Source organism: Gymnodraco acuticeps, unplaced genomic scaffold (genome assembly GCF_902827175.1).
Source record: "Gymnodraco acuticeps unplaced genomic scaffold, fGymAcu1.1, whole genome shotgun sequence".
In the NCBI taxonomy this organism is placed as follows: domain Eukaryota; kingdom Metazoa; phylum Chordata; class Actinopteri; order Perciformes; family Bathydraconidae; genus Gymnodraco; species Gymnodraco acuticeps.
In genome coordinates this window covers 152628-173388 of record NW_022991393.1, presented here as the reverse complement: position 1 = coordinate 173388, position 20761 = coordinate 152628, and the positions used below count along the sequence as shown (strand labels likewise).

The 20761-nt window shown below is 43.4% G+C and overlaps 1 protein-coding gene across 1 annotated transcript in view; it reads right to left on the bottom strand.

Annotated features, from left to right (window-relative positions):
* The window catches only part of LOC117563185 (E3 ubiquitin-protein ligase SMURF2), a 142728-nt gene that overhangs the window by 68849 nt on the left and 53118 nt on the right, over window positions 1-20761 (bottom strand). The window contains exons 6-11 of the mRNA XM_034241373.1: window positions 19153-19237; window positions 18361-18444; window positions 16714-16928; window positions 12216-12300; window positions 7015-7173; window positions 6840-6893 (exon numbers count right to left, since the gene is read on the bottom strand). Of these exons, the coding sequence (XP_034097264.1) occupies window positions 6840-6893; window positions 7015-7173; window positions 12216-12300; window positions 16714-16928; window positions 18361-18444; window positions 19153-19237 (682 nt within the window). The remainder of the gene's footprint in view (window positions 1-6839; window positions 6894-7014; window positions 7174-12215; window positions 12301-16713; window positions 16929-18360; window positions 18445-19152; window positions 19238-20761) is intronic.

The following is a 20761-nucleotide window of genomic DNA, read 5'->3' as shown; positions in this document are numbered from 1 at the left end:
GACTCAGGTTCTGGTCCAGGCTCTCGTCATCTCACGCCTAGACTACTGCAACTCCCTCCTGGCTGGTCTACCTGCATGTGCCATCCGACCTCTGCAGCTCATCCAGAATGCAGCGGCTCGTCTGGTCTTCAACCTTCCTAAATTCTCCCACACCACTCCGCTCCTCCGCTCCCTTCACTGGCTTCCGGTAACTGCTAGAATCCACTTCAAGACACTGGTACTTTCTTACCGTGCTGCGAATGGATCTGGCCCTTCGTACATCCAGGACATGGTTAAACCGTACACCCCAGCGCGTGCACTACGCTCTGCATCAGCTAAACGACTCGCTGCGCCCTCGCTGCGAGGGGGACCCAAGTTCCCATCGGCGAAAACACGTGGGTTTGTTGTCCTGGCTCCAAGATGGTGGAATGAGCTCCCCATTGACATCAGGACGGCAGATAGCTTGCACATCTTCCGGCGCAAACTGAAAACTCATCTCTTTCGACTCCACTTCGAGCGATAGAACTATTAACGAAGCACTTTTATACTAATAAAGGACTGGCTTATCTAAAGCCAGTTGAGTAGCACTTGAAATGTTTTTGCTCTATGAAACCTGATGTACTTATATGATTCTGTTTTTTCAAGTTGTATTTTGTTGGTCGAACGCACTTATTGTAAGTCGCTTTGGATAAAAGCGTCAGCTAAATGCAATGTAATGTAATGTAATGTAATGTAATGTAATGTCTCCTCCACAAAGTGATTGAGTTTGGTTTCTGCTGTCTGCCCAGCTCAATCCAGTTTCTGCTAAATCACTTCCTGCGATCCCAGAAAGCCACAGAGTGGCCTCAGAGGACACTCAGACGTCCTCATGAAGCCTCTTTATCACCTGCACTAGACTCCAGAGTTGGGAAGTAGTGGAGTACAAATACCTCGTTACTGTACTTAAGTACATTTTTCTGGTATCAGTACTTTACTCCACTACTTATTTTTCTGATCACTTTCTCACCAAATACCTGTACTTTCTACTTCTTACATTTTGAACACAAATACCTGTACTTTCTACTTCTCACATGTTGAACACAAATACCTGTACTTTCTACTTCTTACATGTTGAACACAAATACCTGTACTTTCTACTTCTCACATGTTGAACACAAATACCTGTACTTTCTACTTCTCACATGTTGAACACAAATACCTGAACTTTCTACTTCTTACATGTTGAACTCAAATACCTGTACTTTCTACTTCTTACATGTTGAACACAAATACCTGTACTTTCTACTTCTTACATGTTGAACTCAAATACCTGTACTTTCTACTTCTTACATGTTGAACTCAAATACCTGTACTTTCTACTTCTTACATGTTGAACTCAAATACCTGTACTTTCTACTTCTTACATGTTGAACACAAATATCTGTACTTTCTACTTCTTACATGTTGAACCCAAATACCTGTACTTTCTACTTCTTACATGTTGAACACAAATACCTGTACTTTCTACTTCTCACATGTTGAACTCAAATACCTGTACTTTCTACTTCTCACATGTTGAACTCAAATACCTGTACTTTCTACTTCTTACATGTTGAACACAAATACCTGTACTTTCTACTTCTTACATGTTGAACTCAAATACCTGTACTTTCTACTTCTTACATGTTGAACTCAAATACCTGTACTTTCTACTTCTCACATGTTGAACTCAAATACTTGTACTTTCTACTTCTCTCATTCTCCAAACAGCTGGTTCCTTTAGTCTGAATGTGTGTTTGGTGCGTGATCATTATTCTTTAGAGTCATTGCGTGCCTATTGATTTGAACACGATCCGTGTATCCATCATTTCCTGGTCTTCTCTAAAGAAGAGGGACCAATGGAAACGTTGTCATGTTGCCGTTGTTCAGCATGGAAACATTCATTAGCTAACAATGACATTATTGTTCTATTAATATAAAGGGAGGTCAGGTACTCTTTAAAACAGCTGCTAGCTATGGGTACTTTTTACTGAAGTACATTTCAAAGCCTCTTTACTTTGACTTGAGGAAAGAAGTTTAGTCAGTACTTCTACTTTCACCAGAGTATTTTTAAACACGAGTATCTGTACTTCTACTTGAGTAAAGGATGTGTGTACTTTTGCCATCTCTGATACTCACGGATGGGAGGGGAGGTGAGGGAGAGCATCTCCTCCTGCACGTTCACCATAAATCAAACATTCCTGCTCCTCTCTCGTTTCAGAGCTCTCTCTTCTCTCTCCAACATCTCTACCCATGAGCTGGTGCATGTTGACTAAAGTTGGCGCAGTAAAAGCAATGTTTTCACTGTGCAACTAATCACAAATGTCTGGGAGATGACACGGATATTCCTGTACGGAGGGCGATCCTGCAGCCAAGGATTCAGTTACCGTTCTAACCTTGAATTTGGGGAAGATTGCAACATCATATAACCAGAAGACCCTCAGTGTGGATGCTCAGGCAGTGTCGTTAGCAAATAAAAAAAGACCATAAACTGTAACTTTGACATATATATATATATCGAACATTCTTGTGGGATGACGGCACACGAGGGGTGAACATTTCTAACATCCCGGACTTGATAAAAGGCAGATGTCTTGATGGAAATCCATGACGACTGATATCTTTTCCAGTCACGAGCGAGAAAGTCCCTCCGAAGTCTTTTCTATGAGCGGTAATGGAGCAGCTTTAGTTGGGACAGATAAATAAATAGGTTCTTTTAGAGTGTTAATGTGATGAGAACGCACTGTTTGTATACAAGTCATTCTACTCATCTCAGGACCACGTGTCCTTGAATAACCAGGAGATGTACAGCATTTCAATCTTAAGGCCCGGACACACCAAGCTGACACAGACGGACCCCCGACTGTTGTGTCGCCTCGCGTCTCTGCGTTTTGGCCATGTGTCGCACTGGAACCAAGCGGCAAACTCTGGGGCAGAGCCGGGAGGCCAATAAGGAAGTGCCTCAAACTGCAGTTCATCTAGTGGCCAGTAGGAGCAGTCTGCAGAAGGGAGCAATTTCCATAGACCCCCATGTTAAAATGACCAACTTTACAGCAGAAATAAACATGTTTACATCGTGGTTAAAAAAAAACATATTCTCTGTATAGTTAGATTCCCCCTTCATGACTACTGTGTGGGGGGTGAATTGTTTTAGAACGCAACCCTTTTAGTTATATTAGGTCCTAACGTTTTAGCATAAATTAGGGCAGGTCTCTGCAGTGAGTGCTACTTCTAGCTTTCTGTCTCTCTGCTAGCTCCGTTAGCTCAGTAAGCTCCAGGATGCTACAGGGGCTCAACTGCTGGGCTGATCCCGGGAACACAACTTGAACCCGGACGTGTTTGTTGTGTTGGTGCCTGGTGGGGTATTCTTCATTTAAATATCGGACTTATCTTATGGCTTTTGGAGGTTCCGCCTCTTTGCCCTTATTTGGATCAGGCTGGAGCAGGCGGGAGTTAGACTCTGACACTGTCGAGCCGTTAGTGGCCGACTCCGCCTACTTTAGGCTTCTCGGCAACTCTGCAGAATCCTATGGGTGACGTCACGGACACTACGTCCATTTATATATACAGTCTATGACTGGAACACACCGCAAAGACTTCAGCCGACGGCCAAGAAGCACGTACGAACTGCGCATGCATGAGTGGCAATAACTCTCCTTACCAGCAGGCGGCGGTAGTATTCCAAAAGAGGCAACAACCGGAAGACAGACTGCGTGATAACCGAGAGAAGAAGGACAGACTGCGTGATAACCGAGAGAAGAAGAACAGACTGCGTGATATAAACAAACAACAAATAGCGTCTGCGTTCCATTTTCCCTCTACAGCGAGAAGCTCACGGGGCTTTCCCGAACCTGAGTCGAGAGCTGGAGGTAAATGAATCTCAGATTTGCTTCTTAATGGTTTGTTTGGGTCCCTCACTTCCGTTTCGCTTCTCATGCACTGATTCGCTAGCTGAACAGCCAATCAGAGTGATTTATTTTGCCGACTGCCTTTTGCCGACAGCCCACCGATTCGACATGTTGAACCAAAAAGGTGTCGGCACGGCTGAAAAGACACAACGGTGCAGGACACACCAATCTGAGTCGGCCTGACGCCCACCGACGGCCAACATCGGCTTGTTGTGTCCGGGCCTTAAGACTTTATGTGAGTTTTAGATGATTTTAACAAATGAATTTAATGACATTTGACGCTGCAGAGAAACCATTGCCTGTGTATAAAATAATTCCCGCGCAGGCTTTGGGAGTAATGGGTTACATCTAATGGGATAATCAGGATACAAAAAACCCGGTATTCCCTCACATTTACATAAAAAAACACCCAAAAACATTTCTAAGATTTGGGGATAACTAGCAAGATGACAGTTAGTAGAAACCTAAAAGGAGCATTTCGTGTTTGTTGTAAAGGATCAGATGTTATCTCTTCTCTGTCAGCTCTAAGCTAATACTTTAAGTGTGAATCTATACGCCTACTATCTGAATCTGCTTTATAGTTTTCACTTTCTTTGGTTTCTCATTTCCTGTCAGTGCTCATGTGTTTCAGCGTTACGCTACTGCCTGAATATCAGGGTATATGAGGAATCCTGAAGTCAAATGTAATTCCTTTTAAGACCTTTTTAAAGACCCTTTCCAAACATTTTAAGACCTCATCTCCACTTGGAGTTTTAACCGTTTACCTTGGCGACACACTTTACCTCACATTGACTATATACAGTATGGATTGTCCTTCCTCCTTATCTTCCAACCATTTGGACGCAGACTTGCATTTCCCCATAACGATGTTGCTTAGCAACCGGCGTAAACGGACCTTTGCGCTATCAAGCAGTGAGCGTGCGATGTCCTGTTCAGATGACGTCAAACCCAACGGGATGCCATCAATAAACGACACAGAATCACACTACACACCTACGCAATGATTACATTCAGGCAGACTGTAGAATACAACCTCTTTGGACCATTTATATACTTATTGAAAACAAGCTACAACATGTGATACCTTGGAAAAATGCAGTTTAATAGCCTTAACTTTCGCTAAATTGATTTATCAACTCTTAATACTTTTTAAGACCCCGCGGACCCCCTGGAATAAGCTGAATGAAAATGAAAGGCAACTTTTCATATCAATAAAATCACTTTTGATCCTAAATATCTTCTTCCTTTCCAAGGTCACATGGTTCTGATGTCTTACATAATAAGTAAAAACATCTTATTGATATTTATTTTCTCGTGTTCTTATCTGCATTGCATTCGATATCGTTGTAATCCAAAAGTAACGGAAAGTAATCAGGTTACTTTTATATTGTGATACTCCTATTACGTTACTGATAACCCTCCCAAAAACACGCCCACTTCCTGTCTTTGATGTGCACTAATAATCCCCCTAGAATAAATATACGGTAGAAATTCAATGCATGATAATTTCTCACATCTGGGCATTAACTCCACAAATTAAAAACAAATGTGGGCTCCATTTCTATAAGACTTTTTCACAGGATGAAGTAAAAGCAAATGCAAAAACCCAAACACAAAGGGAACCTGATCTGGAGGAATGAGGTCAGGCGTACACTGCTCCACCTTTGTGCTGCAAGGAACTCTGGGTAAATCTATCGATGCACAGTGTGTGTTTGAACAGCTGCACACGGGGAAGAGATTCTGAACACGAGGCATGTAGCGAGCGCACAGATGCACACACACACACACACACAGCTCATTCATGGACTTGGCATCCCGTTAACGCTCCGTTTCCTGGATGTAAGACGCTCCGCGGCCTCGCTCTCCACATCTGAAGTCTGGCCAGCGCTTTGTGACGGATTGTGTGGTAAAACGCCTTTATGATCAAAAACCTTGGCGGGGCTGAAGAGAGTCTTTTTGTGTGGGGAAAAGAAAGACTATGTTTTTCTGTGATCAGCCGTACTTTGAAGCAGAGGTGTAAATGAACTAAGTAGATTTACTCAAGTACTGTACTTAAGTAAAATGTTGAGGTACTTTGTACTTCTACTCCACTACATGTATTTAATACCTTTAGTTACTTCACAGATCTGGATGAATGATGTGAAATATAATCAAGTGTTGAATCAGACTTTAGTTCCACCTGGAGTAAATCCACCAGCTACCCTGCAGTATACAAAGTCATTCAAACTAGCTGCACCTTTACCAGCTTTGAGAACACTTTCATGATCAATCATTATAAAACATATCATATATATTATTCTGAAATGGACCAATCTGCACAACGACTACTTTCACTGTCGCTACTTTCACTATATTTTGATGAGAATACTTTCCTACTTTCACTTGAGGAACATTTTGAATGCAGGACTTTTACTGTAACAGAGTATTCCTACACTTTGGTACTTCTACTTTTACTCAAGTACAGGATCTGAGTACTTCTACTTTTACTCAAGAACAAGACCTGAGTACTTCTACTTTTACTCAAGAACAAGACCTGAGTACTTCTACTTTTACTCAAGTACTAGATCTGAGTACTTCTATTTTTACTCAAGTACAAGATCTGAGTACTTCTACTTTTACTCAAGAACAAGATTTGAGTACTTCTTTTACTCAAGTACAAGATCTGAGTACTTCTACTTTTACTCAAGTACAAGATCTGAGTACTTCTACTTTTACTCAAATACAAGATCTGAGTACTTCTTGCTACTCTGCTCTGAAGCTCTACAGGTGGCGAACACACCTTGGCACAGGATCCGGCTGTAAAACATCCACTGAGGGGGAGGCAGCGTGTCTGAGAGTGTGTATGTGTGTGTGTGTGTGTGTGTGTGTGTGTCTGTGTGTCTGTGTGTCTGTGTGTGTGTTCCAGTCTGCTGGCGTGAAGCCCGAAATCCTTACCTGACATTCTGACTCTCGATGGCCCCTCGAGAACCGTTGGGGCTCGGGCTCGGACTGCAAAACAAAGAGAAAACGGAGACGGGAAATAAATCTCTCTTGCTTTTATACCTAGTTTTATTTTATGTTCCGTCTAATTTATTTGACCGGAACCTCTTTCCTGTACTGTAGCACTCACTTTAGGACTAGGTGCAGGTTGGCGGAGAGGCGCGGGTCAGTGAACTGCGTGGTTCGGTTGTTGTGGTCGACAAAGTAGACCCTCCCGGTGGCTGTGTTTCGTATCTCCCATCCAGGAGGGAGAGGACCCAGCTCCTCACAGTTCACATTACTCAGGTCTCTGTGGAACAACACACAATAAAACAGTTATGTATCAAAAATAAAACTGAAACTGACTCAAATAATGTCTGTAACACAAGAGATTTTAACATTTTGTTCTACAACATAAATGCGATTTAACGTCATCACGCCCAACATTAGCCTCTTTTAGCTTAGCGGTGGTGACGTGAAGTCATGTGACCGTGCTGTAGTTCCTTTATAGCCCAACATTAGCCGCATTTAGCTTAGCGGTGGTGACGTGAAGTCATGTGACCGTGCTGTAGTTCCTTTATAGCCCAACATTAGCCGCATTTAGCTTAGCAGTGGTGACGTGAAGTCATGTGACCGTGCTGTAGTTCCTTTATAGCCCAACATTAGCCGCATTTAGCTTAGCGGTGGTGACGTGAAGTCATGTGACCGTGCTGTAGTTCCTTTATAGCCCAACATTAGCCGCATTTAGCTTAGCGGAGGTGACGTGAAGTCATGTGACCGTGCGGTAGTTCCTTTATAGCCCAACATTAGCCACCTTTAGCTTAGCGGTGGTGACGTGAAGTCATGTGACCGTGCTGTAGTTCCTTTATAGCCCAACATTAGCCGCATTTAGCTTAGCGGTGGTGACGTGAAGTCATGTGACCGTGCTGTAGTTCCTTTATAGCCCAACATTAGCCGCATTTAGCTTAGCGGAGGTGACGTGAAGTCATGTGACCGTGCGGTAGTTCCTTTATAGCCCAACATTAGCCACCTTTAGCTTAGCGGTGGTGACGTGAAGTCATGTGACCGTGCTGTAGTTCCTTTATAGCCCAACGTTAGCCACCTTTAGCTTAGCGGTGGTGACGTGAAGTCATGTGACCGTGCTGCAGTTCCTTTATAGCCCAACATTAGCCGCCTTTAGCTTAGCGGTGGGGACGTGAAGTCATGTGACCGTGCTGTAGTTCCTTTATAGCCCAACATTAGCTTTACTTCTTGAGATTGGATTCATGTTTCAGTTATAATAAAAGTGGTGTTAATATGTGGAGATAATCAAACATGTTTGTTTGAGACAGAGATTATTTCCGTCAATAATCCAAAATCCAATGGAAAAACCCCATTGGATTTTTGTCGAGGAAACAAGGAAGATGTTTATTTATAAAATAAGTTCCTCTTTGCAGGAGTGAATGTTTCAGTTGTTCTGATTCAGTTCACATTACTCGGATCTCTGCAGAAGTGCACACAATATAGCAGGAATGTATGAAAAATATCACAGGGTGGGACGGGGGGTCAAACAGAGACGAAGCCCACACATCATATTGGTTTTAAAACATACCAGAGCACTGACTAACTGCGAGATTCCGAGATGTCTGAGAGCTCACTTTTTTTAATTCAATTTTTCTTCTTCTTCCTCCCATCTAAATTATTTACTGCTGCCCTGCAACCCATTTCATCTGGACTCCATGGAGACAGCAGGCTCGCTCTTTGCTTTGCTATGCGCTGACTCTTCTGTATTTCGGGGGTTTTAAAGCCAAAAGGGGGACTCTGGAGCCTCACGAGCGATGACAGCTTGGCAGCGAATCGTTGGAGCGCCGGGCGAGGTGTGGCGTGACCAATACTCTCCCATCAAGAGCAATAAAAAGATCATCCATCACTCAAACGTTGAGAGAATGCAAGCAGCAGGCCAGGTTTCATAATATCTCTCCTCTATTATTGATAGCATCTGGCCCGAGGACTGTAGCGCTAGTCGTCCTTGTTTTTGAGGGACTTAGCATGGACGAAAACTTGCGAACATTTGCACAGACGTCAGGACAAGTGAACACTGGCTTGTTTGGAAAATTAGGTAAATAGGCTTGTTGTGGGGTTCGATATTTTGCCTTTAAAGACTAGCAAGATGAGTAAAAAGACATGGCCGTCATTAAATAAAACGTTGTTGCAGAAGAACCAGCATGTTCCCTATAAGCAAGCATCTAATTTACTTGAAATTTCGCACACATATTAAGCTAAATGAGCTCTACAAAAAAGCCTGATAGACCACTAAGCTCCGCCTACTTAGAAGTGTTGCTAATTAGCATAACGCATATATGTGGGCGGGGCTTATTTCGAGGAATATTTCTGGAAATATTTTTAGATACGAAACATGGTATTCTTGTTAAAACCAAGCCCCCAGGAAGTGCGCCGGACTCTGAGGAAAATATTCGTCGTAGCCAAACGGCGGTACTACACTTCCGTATCAGTCGCTGGGCCCGTAAATACTTTTTCCCATTGACTTACATTGGGAAAGAGACGTCTGTAAATCGTTGGATAATTTTTTTTAAACTAAATAAACTACCCAGTATGAACGTTTGTATAGCCCTTATTAAAAACATTTGGTCCTCATGTTGTAAAATGTGCTAATAACGTTATTCTGAGAGTTAATTTTCCTCGGCATTATGAACGCACATCTAACCCACGGGACCGAGCCGCCCGGCACGTTCATGTGACGTGTTCAGCACTACATGAGTTTTACCTTTACCCATGGATGCACAATAAGAACGGATTATATGAATATATGAATACTTTGGTGACGTTTCTCTCTCTCAAAAGTTGGGCCATTTTGTCTTCATGCGCCAATGAGCAACTCTCATAGGAATGAACGAGGCCCCGCCTCCCCGTGTATCCAGTTCTTATTATACATCCATGGTTAAAACCTGAACTTTGGTGAAATGTACAAAAATATTGTACATATGTGTTAAAGTTTCTCAGTAGCACCCCCTACTGTGTGATCGTAGCATATAGTTGCTCACTCACTGATAGAATGAAAGCAATAGGCCACGTATTTTAATATCAGACATATTTTATTGATATTATCTGGCCTGAGCTAAGCGCGTTAAGGTACTTGAGAAAACTTATAAAAAGTGTTATAACGATTGTTAAATGTGTGTTTGACTTATCTAGCATTAAATCTGAACGGCAGAGAACCAAATCGTTCAGAGCTCCGTGACTCGGGGCTCCTCTCGGCACGTCAGCTCGTAATCAGCTGCAGGTTTACGGTGAATTACAAGAGACCGTGACACGATCTGTGTGTGATGTCGGGTATGTCAGTACATTCAGGAGATGTGAGCATCTGTGGACAAACCGATTTCTCGAGAAAGCATTTTATTATTCCTGTGTTTTATATGTCACGCTTTATAAGGTGGATAGTAAAAGGAGAAAAACCATACAAAAGTGGCAACGGAAAAGTATGTTGAAATGTTCCTGTCAGTTTTTATATCGTGAAAGACAACTGTGACTAAATGTGATCATAACTCTTTTTATGACGTTAGACAAACTGGGATCCATATCAACATGCAATATCGTTGAAGAAAAAAGAGAGCCGACTAAAAGGTAGTTAAAAAAATAAAATATCTGCCGAATTCTCTCATTTATTATTAAGGCATATTTTTCTTTAGCATCCGTTTTTAATGCTAAATTGTTTCATAAAAATACGTATTTTTTATTATCCTTATACATTTCTTTTTTGACCTACTTTGCAACTTATTGTTTTAGATTGTTTATGTCCGCACCCCCAGATACCAAAGTAAATTCCTTGAATGTGTAAACGTACCTGGCAATAAACTTTCTGAAGCTCAGCGCAAGTTCAACCAGGAAGACCTACTTTACTCATTCATTTACTATTTCCATGTTACTACTCTCTCTCCTCTCAATAAGTGATCGGGGGCGTCACTCCCCAGCTTAACCAATCACTTCGCTCTATTCTCACAAGCCTATCATAGCGCTCTGCTAACCCTTTTTAATCTGCTCTCCCCTCTGACAGCTGTCATTTCAGGTGACTCGACGCAGCCCTCCTCCCCCCCTCTGAATCCAGGGTCAAGCTAAGCCCCTCCCCTTCAGACCGACCCCAACTATCCATTCACCACCACCAGTGTCAAGCTAAGCCCCTCCCCTTCAGACCGACCCCAACTATCCATTCACCACCACCAGGGTCAAGCTAAGCCCCTCCCCTTCAGACCGACCCCAACTATCCATTCACCACCACCAGGGTCAAGCTAAGCCCCTCCCCTTCAGACCGACCCCAACTATCCATTCACCACCACCAGGGTCAAGCTAAGCCCCTCCCCTTCAGACCGAACCCAACTATCCATTCACCACCACCAGTGTCAAGCTAAGCCCCTCCCCTTCAGACCGACCCCAACTATCCATTCACCACCACCAGGGTCAAGCTAAGCCCCTCCCCTTCAGACCGACCCCAACTATCCATTCACCACCACCAGTGTCAAGCTAAGCCCCTCCCCTTCAGACCGACCCCAACTATCCATTCACCACCACCAGTGTCAAGCTAAGCCCCTCCCCTTCAGACCGACCCCAACTATCCATTCACCACCACCAGTGTCAAGCTAAGCCCCTCCCCTTCAGACCGAACCCAACTATCCATTCACCACCACCAGTGTCAAGCTAAGCCCCTCCCCTTCAGACCGAACCCAACTATCCATTCACCACCACCAGTGTCAAGCTAAGCCCCTCCCCTTCAGACCGACCCCAACTATCCATTCACCACCACCAGGGTCAAGCTAAGCCCCTCCCCTTCAGACCGACCCCAACTATCCATTCACCACCACCAGTGTCAAGCTAAGCCCCTCCCCTTCAGACCGACCCCAACCATCCATTCACCACCACCAGGGTCAAGCTAAGCCCCTCCCCTTCAGACCGAACCCAACTATCCATTCACCACCACCAGGGTCAAGCTAAGCCCCTCCCCTTCAGACCGACCCCAACTATCCATTCACCACCACCAGGGTCAAGCTAAGCCCCTCCCCTTCAGACCGACCCCAACTATCCATTCACCACCACCAGTGTCTAGACCCCGGGGGGTTTCATCGGATCGGGTCTCCCCTCCCGAATGATACTCCCGCACAACGGGGCCTAATCACCAAAACTCCATTACATTCATTTGTGTATTCCTGGCAATAAATATGTGTTCTTTCATCAACACCGTCTCTCCTGATTGAAGTCTTATTCTGAATGACTCACAAAATTAAAAGAGAAAACATTGACTTTAGTAGTCAGACTGACTCTACCACGGCTGCCTTACAGACTCTGACAACAGGAAGTACGTACCGTGGGACTCGGGGGTCGTGCCACGTGCTGACGCCCGTCTGCGTGTGCAGGAAGTACACCTGACCCTGCTGCGTGGTCCTCTGCTCTGTAGGGACACACAAACATCACAATATTAGATATAAGAATCTGATCGTACAGTGAATACAAAAGCCTGATGTCAAGCAGGAGTAGTGGAATATAGGTAGGGTGACCAGATGTCCTGCTTTGCGCGGGACTGCACAGCATTTTCACGACTTTTGGTGCGTCCCGCAAATTGAGACGATGTCCCGCATATTTCACACGGCGGGTGCTGGTCAAGTGATTAACCAATGAGAGTAACTCACTCACACACACCCCCCCCCGCGGCCCCGCCAAACAACAACAACGAAAGTCAGTCAATAACGCAGGCGACGCAGCAGGTTATGGAAAATGGAGGAAACTGAAACTACAGCTAAGAAGAAAAGAAGATGCACATACAACAAAGACTGGGAAGACACGTACCCGCGGGTGAAGCCGGTGCAGGGCGACTCTCAGAGAGATTTTTGCAATCTTTGCAAGAGTAATTTTTCAATTTCACATGGCGGTGAATACGACGTCAAAAGACACCGAGAATGCGATTATCACAAGAAACGTGTCTCTCAAAAAGAGACATCTCACTCTATGGAGACATTCCTACTCAAACCAAAAAATGATGGCCACTCAGACAAGGTAACAGCAGCAGAAATAACCAGTGTTACCATAGTGACTGTGGTAACAAGCTAGCGCCGACCATTTTTCCAGACTCTGATATAGTAAAGAAAATGTCATGTGGTCGTACAAAAGCAGCGTCCATAATAACAGATGTGCTTGCCCCTGCCTCTGTGGAGAGTTGTTTGACAGAGTTAAAGACACCAGTGGTTCGAGGTGACAAAATAGCCCACACACTGTGGGGGGGGGCTGTGATGGACACAACTGAAAGCTATTTTATTTTATGTATTATGTTTTTGTTCCCTCCTGGCCAGTTTTGATTTGTACTTATGGTTTTATTTGATCTATTAATTTACGTTGTGCCTAATTTTACAGGTAATACACTAGTTGAATTAGGAAGATGCATTTCTAAACACGTGAAGTGAATAATGCCTGCTGCCTTGGTTAGCCTTAGTTTACTTTTGCTTTATTAAGAGATACACAATTGTTACTGCATTTTGACTTTCTGTCATTGTCTATTGGATGCTGTTGAATAACCCAAGTGAAATAGCAATAGAGATTTTTTTCCCGGGGGGGGGGGGGGGGGGGGGGGGGTGAGAGGGTGTCCCACATTGTCCCACACAAACATACTCCACTGGTCACCCTAACTATAGGAAGTGGAAGTACTGGACCTCCTACCACTGTTACACTGAATACAATTTAGAAAAGTGTGCAAGTTAAGTCTGCACTGTTATTTTGTATATTGATTGTTGTGCTTTTATTTAGGTCTTAATGTGTGTATATGTATAAATGTGTCTGTTGATTGTGTATATATAGCAGGGGTGCCCAACCAGTCGATCGCGACCAGTCGATGAAAATGATAAGCACAAAATATATCATTTTCACTCCGAGTGGGAGTGTGACAAAGGTAACTTCGTAATATTGCACATGTGGTTTAGTTTGAAAGTGTTTCCCCTCCCGTTTTGTCTGTGGCTGGTGATTGTGTTCACCTGGTGCCCTGTGTTGTTTCCTCCCCCCCACCTGTGTCTTATTGGCCTGATTAGTGTGTGTGTATTTAGGCTCTGTTTTCCCTGTCAGTGGGCAGGTAGTGAGTGTGAGATCCTTGTGGCTGCTGACTGTGTTCAGGTGGACAGCAATTGAGTGCCCATGATTTGAATAAATGCCCACGCCGGGTTGTATTTGGACGTTCTGCCTCCTTGCTTGGTCGGGCCGCTCAACGTCAGCTTCACAGGGAGGATGATTATTTTTTTGTTTATTCCAATTCAAAGTAGGGGTGCAACAACTAATCGACTTAATCGATTAAAATCGATCACCAAATTAATTCAGTCGTCGATTCGTTGGTGACGTCATCACGTGTGTTTTACGCGCCGTTAAGCTCCAACGTTATCGGTCTTTTTATCGGTACTGGAGACATTTAAAAAATATATGTCATGTATTATTGCTACATAAACATTATGTCGCAGTCTTAGTGTCGCCAACTCGTTTCTAATATGCAAAAAGACAAACATGGTGTATTTTCGATCTCTCTCCCGTCTGTGTGCGAGGGGGCGGGGCAGTTCACACACACGCAGCTGCTACATGCAGCAACACACGGAGGAGATGGCGGAGAGAACGCGCTCCGAGGTGGTTAAACTTTACCCGTCTCGATGCTCGTTACCTAAAGTGCAATAAGAGTTTAGCATGTAAGGGCGGCAACACGAGCAATGTGTCTAAACATTTATCAAAAGTGCTCCACATCCAGACGGAGGAATGCACCGGGTTCCACTGTCTTTCTAGCAGCTCTGTAGCCCCGCCCCCATCCACGAGGAATTTAATAATATATGTATTTTTGAATCAAGTATTCATCTTTATTGTCTTGTTAGTTTCCACATGCCTAAAACAACCTCAAGCGAAATCTAAAAGTTGATGGCTAAATAAGAGCGTTTGAGAAATTGTGCAAGGCGTACAGTAATAGTCCGAATAGTCGATTAATCGTTTCATTAATCGATAGATTAATCGATTATCAAATGAGTCGTTTGTTGCAGCCCTAATTCAAAGTCCATCTGTCTCATCTGCAATGCGAGCGTGGCTTTACCGAAGAAGGGTAATTTAGAGCATTTCAAAACGGTGCACAAACGCTACGAGATGGAATTCTGCCCTACTTCGTTGCGTGCACATGTAACAGAGTTAAACATGTGAATACTTAATTATAAGTTTGTGAATGTTTAATTCATAATAGGTTGTGAATTTTAAGAGATGAGATTGTTTCATTTACTATTTTAAGTTTTGTTTCCCGTGGGAACACCTTCACGTCTTTGATTACTTCCGGTATGTATTTTCCACCCTCCGCGGACTGGCCATCTGTAGAATCTGGAGAATCACAGAACAGCTGGTCGTCAAGGGCCGGCTCGTTCGCTGACGGCCGTCACCGCTCTGAATTTTTTATGTTTTTAAATGGCATGATTGAAGTTGCACCGACAGAGGTCCACCGTGTCCCCGCAGCGAGGCTCCCCCCCAGTTGACAGTTCGCTAGCACCCCCCCCCCAAAGGTTGGACACCCCTGATATATAGGATGTACATATTTTTATATATATTTGTTTTTATATTCGGGATTGTGGGAAACTGTATTTCGATCTCTGTCTGTACACACAAACTGAAAGATTGACAATAACGTTGACTTTAATCCCGTTACAATATCTAGGGTCCCTGATGTCTGCCAGGAAGATTGTAGATGCTTGATTGAGTTTTGAAGGCGCCGCTGCAGTGGAAACATGCAACTGTTCGGCAGTCAGGCTCCAGCTCTGAACTCAAAGAGCTTCTGTGTCTCTGGCTCCTTAAATCCTGCACACATCTCACTGTGAGCTTGTTTGCTCTCACATGAAAGCTTGTGATTGTCTGACTGTGTGCAGAGAGCAGCACAGAGGCCGTTAACAGCCAGATCAATTCAATTAGATTGTCTCAAATGGAGCCAGTATTTCAGGCTCCTATGTGTGGCGCTGAATGAGCACACAGATTAGAGTTAGCATCGCAATAACCACAGCGCTCAGGGGGAAGTGGAGATGGCTTTCATGGAGGATGAAACCCTGGCTAGAGCAATCAGAATATTAAATATTGATCCGTCTTAAGACATACAGTATTCATAGCAGAGTGTCTCCAAACTTATTTCAGATATCCTCACTGAACTCAATGACCTCATCTCCACCATTACGACACAACATATTACAACTGGAAGTAAAGAAATGCATCTTTCCTCTCCAGTTAAATCTCACTCAATGTCTCTCCAGGAAGACGGGTATTTATTTATCTTGCATTGTGACTAACTTTGGTTCATGTGTTTCTAAACTGTGTATAAAGCAGACTGTCTTCTGTGTAAACACTAACGTAGGCTGGCGTATTAAAGCCTTGACATTATTCGTTAGCCGAGCGCTAATGAACCCAAAAAAACAGTCAGTAAACAATAATTTTAAAGGTTGTTTGCTCGCATTCTTGCACACAGACCTGAAAAAGCATGAATTTATTTAAATGGCATTATTATGTAGTTATATTGGCATACTTTTAAACAATTTATTTTAATTAAATCACAGCAAATGTGTTTTTTTGGGTCCATACAGCTGTAGTTCACTCGGTTTATTCAGCAGATGTTTGACTGTAGCAGAAATAGTTGTTACTTTACGCCTTGGTTGTTAAAATGTTGTTTTTCTTGTAAGGCTTGTTTTGACCTCATGTCCATGGACAAGCAATAATGTTTAATTAAGTCTCTAGAATAATCTCTGCAGCTCCAAATATCAGAGATTTTCACATATTTTATTTCAGTAGCCCATTATTACTCCACGTCTCTCTGATCCTCACTCACCGTATCCCTCGGGGAGGTCGGGGGGGGTGTGCAGGTGGGTTCTGCTCATGTAGTTGCGGTGCCTCTGAGATCGGACCCGCCTCTCCTGGGCTCGCTGCTCCCCGTTGATTGGCTGCGGGATCGTGGTGGGCGTCGCCCCGTTGGTGGTGACCGGCGTGTTTTCATCCACGATGCAGCTGAGAGGCCGGCCGGGGCTCGAGTACTCTGACGCCGGCCTGAGGGGAGAGGGGGAATAATGTCACGTTATCGATATTGTGATGATATTATAGAGTGGTGCTCGGATCACGTATTTTTGTAGGACGACCAGAAGTTAGCATCTACGTGGTTCCCTCCACAAAACATCACTTCTGAAGTAAAAAGCTATAAAGGAACTACAGCACGGTCACATGACTTCACGTCACCACCGCTAAGCTAAAGGAGGCTAATGTTGGGCTATAAAGGAACTACAGCACGGTCACATGACTTCACGTCACCACCGCTAAGCTAAAGGTGGCTAATGTTGGGCTATAAAGGAACTACAGCACAGTCACATGACTTCACGTCACCACCGCTAAGCTAAAGGCGGTTAATGTTTGGCTATAAAGGAACTACAGCACGGTCACATGACTTCACGTCACCACCGCTAAGCTAAAGGAGGCTAATGTTGGGCTATAAAGGAACTACAGCACGGTCACATGACTTCACGTCACCACCACTAAGCTAAAGGCGGCTAATGTTGGGCTATAAAGGAACTACAGCACGGTCACATGACTTCGCGTCACCACCGCTAAGCTAAAGGAGGCTAATGTTGGGCTATAAAGGAACTACAGCACGGTCACATGACTTCACGTCACCACCGCTAAGCTAAAGGTGGCTAATGTTGGGCTATAAAGGAACTACAGCACGGTCACATGACTTCGCGTCACCACCGCTAAGCTAAAGGCGGCTAATGTTGGGCGCGATGATGTTTAGTCGTCTCATTAAGACACTTGTTAGCAACCTCCGTTTTTAAATCCACCAGTGGGGAATTCACTGACGTATTTTATGTTGTAGAACAAAACGCTAAAATCTCTTCAGCTTGTGTTCACCACAGACCTTATATCAGGATAACAACCAAAACATTTAAACTCAAAAACCTTAGATCTGAGGGAAAAGCAAGTGCTCAAATGCCGTCTAACTTCCAAGATTTAGGACTCCAACCACTCCGGAAGACCTTTAAGCATCGATAATGAGATATTTCTGACTAACTAGATGAAGACAAACAGTAGAAAAGCTACCAGTGTTAAAAAGAAAGCGTATAAGACGGTGTTAAATGAGAGATCTCTTCAAACAGAAGCTAATCAATAGGCTGCATTTAGGAAGTCTTCAGGTGCTAAATGGGAAATCCATACTCCTGCAACCGCCTGAGATATGAGCCGATAAAAATAAAACATGGATAAAGAGACGGAGACGGAGCGGGGGAAGATCTCCCTCCTCTTCGTCTCCTCTCCTCTTCCTCTCCTGTCAGATCCGTGACCTGCTGGCTCTTCCGCATCATTAAACACCGTCTGGAGCGCTCTGTCTGACACCTCCGCTTTCTTTTTATGTTCTTTGGAGAAATCTACTCTAGTCTGAGAGCACTGAGGTCAGGGATCGTCTATCCGCCTGTTCCTGCAGAGTGTCTCTCACCTGGTGGGCCTCTCCCACTGCGTGGTGCGTGTGATGTGGTTCAGATACTGGATCCTCCCTGACGCCGTCCTCCTCTCCTCCCAGCTGCAGCACAAACATACAGGCAGTGAGAAGATGGATCACAAGATCACAAATACTAGTCTGTACTTAGATTTTGGGGGAGATGAAAGCAATGAACAACTGGTAAGAGACATCAGATAACATGATTTCAGAATGGACGGCAAGAAGTCCGATCATTTCCTTTCATTTGCTTCTTAACAATAAGTGCCGTTGCTATTTGTGATGAGGTCTGACGCTGCACCACGGAGGTGTCAATGGACAGTCATCATATATATATATAAGCAAAGTCCCTATGGATTTTGCTACCACCGCAGAAGCTCCTTAATTATGAATGAAAACTGTCAAAACTACGAATAAAAGATGTTTAGAAATAAAATACTGAAATTACTCTCAAAGTGTTAACGTTGGCGTTACCTGAATTAAAGCATTATGGCCCCTGATATATTAAAGACCAAGAAAGCAGCAAAAAACGTTTTTAAAGAAAGACATTTTATCTGATCTTTGTGGACTCTGTAGCGTGTGCAAAGATTCTGTTACTATTGTTTTTTTCTGTGGCAATTGTTGTTAAACCTGTTAATTGTTAAGTCAAATGGAAAACAGGTTTAATTCAACGCTGGCTTTAATGCCCACAGAGACGTTATAATCCGTACATCTCCCCCTGTACCTGAACATTCAGGGTGCTCTAGATAAACTCCGTGTGAGACGATGAGAGATTTCTCCAGAGCCACTCACCCGTCTGGGAGATCGTTGTCGAACAGCTGGCTGCAGTCCACCAGCGGGCCGCCGGAGCTGATCCGGTCCCTGGACTGCAGGCTGACTGCAGAACACACACAGATGCACACACACACATTACTACACACACCTTACTACACACACCTTACTACACACACATTACTACACACACCTTACTACACACACCTTACTACACACACCTTTACTACACACACCTTACTACACACACATTACTACACACACCTTACTACACACACCTTACTACACACACATTACTACACACACCTTACTACAGACACATTACTACACACACCTTACTACACATGCCGTTACTACACACACACACATTACTACACACACACACGTTACTACACACACACGTTACTACACACACGTTACTTAATACACCATTACTACACACACACACACACACATTACTACACACACGCACGTTACTACACACACCATTACTACACACACGTTACTACACACACCCATACTACACACACGTTATACACACACCATTACTACACACACACACATTACTACACACACCGTTACTACACACACACACACACATTACTACACACACCATTACTACACACACACATGTTACTACACACACACATGTTACTACACACACACACCATAGGTTACTACACACACTATTACTATCAAATAATTGATTTCAAAACACAGTTGCTGGTCCATCGATAGATAGATCGATAACTTTACATAAAATAGGACATTTTGGGATATTTTTGTCTTTTTTTTTACTATACTGTGATTTTTACATATTTTCCGAAAAAACGATATTATGCTCTTTTTAATTAATATTTTCAACGTATCAATTTTTACATATTTACATATTTACATGTACTAAACTATTCATTTTTTTAATTTCTAAACTAAGTGTTAATTTTGTGAGTTTTTCTGTTGTCTTTACTCGTTATTTCTTGCTGAAAGAAAGAGTGGCTATTTAAATTAATTTAGACGTTTTTGGTCAGATATTTTAATCTGATCATATTGAGCTTTTTCTAGTTTAGCTAAAATATCACCTTGTTTCTTTCCCCCCGTCCCCAATGTTGTTGTTGTTAACATTAACCCAAGCAAGCATCACCAAAAACTGACCTTCTGCATTTAAAATACGATATGTCATCCCCTTTTATTTTTCGAAAAATTAAGATGTTCTACTTTAAACCTAAATTTGTGTTTTTTTCAATCCTAATTTGTGTTTGATGTCCTTTGTGCCGCCTCGTCATCCTCTTGTCTCAACGATGTGTAAAGAAAGGTTCATTTACGATCATATTTCATCATAGATTTTCATTTTATACATGGGAGGCGTGTGGCGCAGTGGGTTGTGTTGGGATCATGGGGTCACAGGTTCAAACCCCGCTGCAGTCAGCATGTCGTTGTGTCCCTGAGACCCCAAAGTGCTCCTGTGGGGATTGTCCACAGTATTGAGTATGTAAGTCGCTTTGGATAAAAGCGTCAAACAAGTGACATGTAATGTAATATAATATATATATATATGTGCCTCGTCGCAGAAACAAAACAGAGCATGGAAAACCATTAGAAGCTGCATGAGAGGAATGTCAAAGCTACGAAT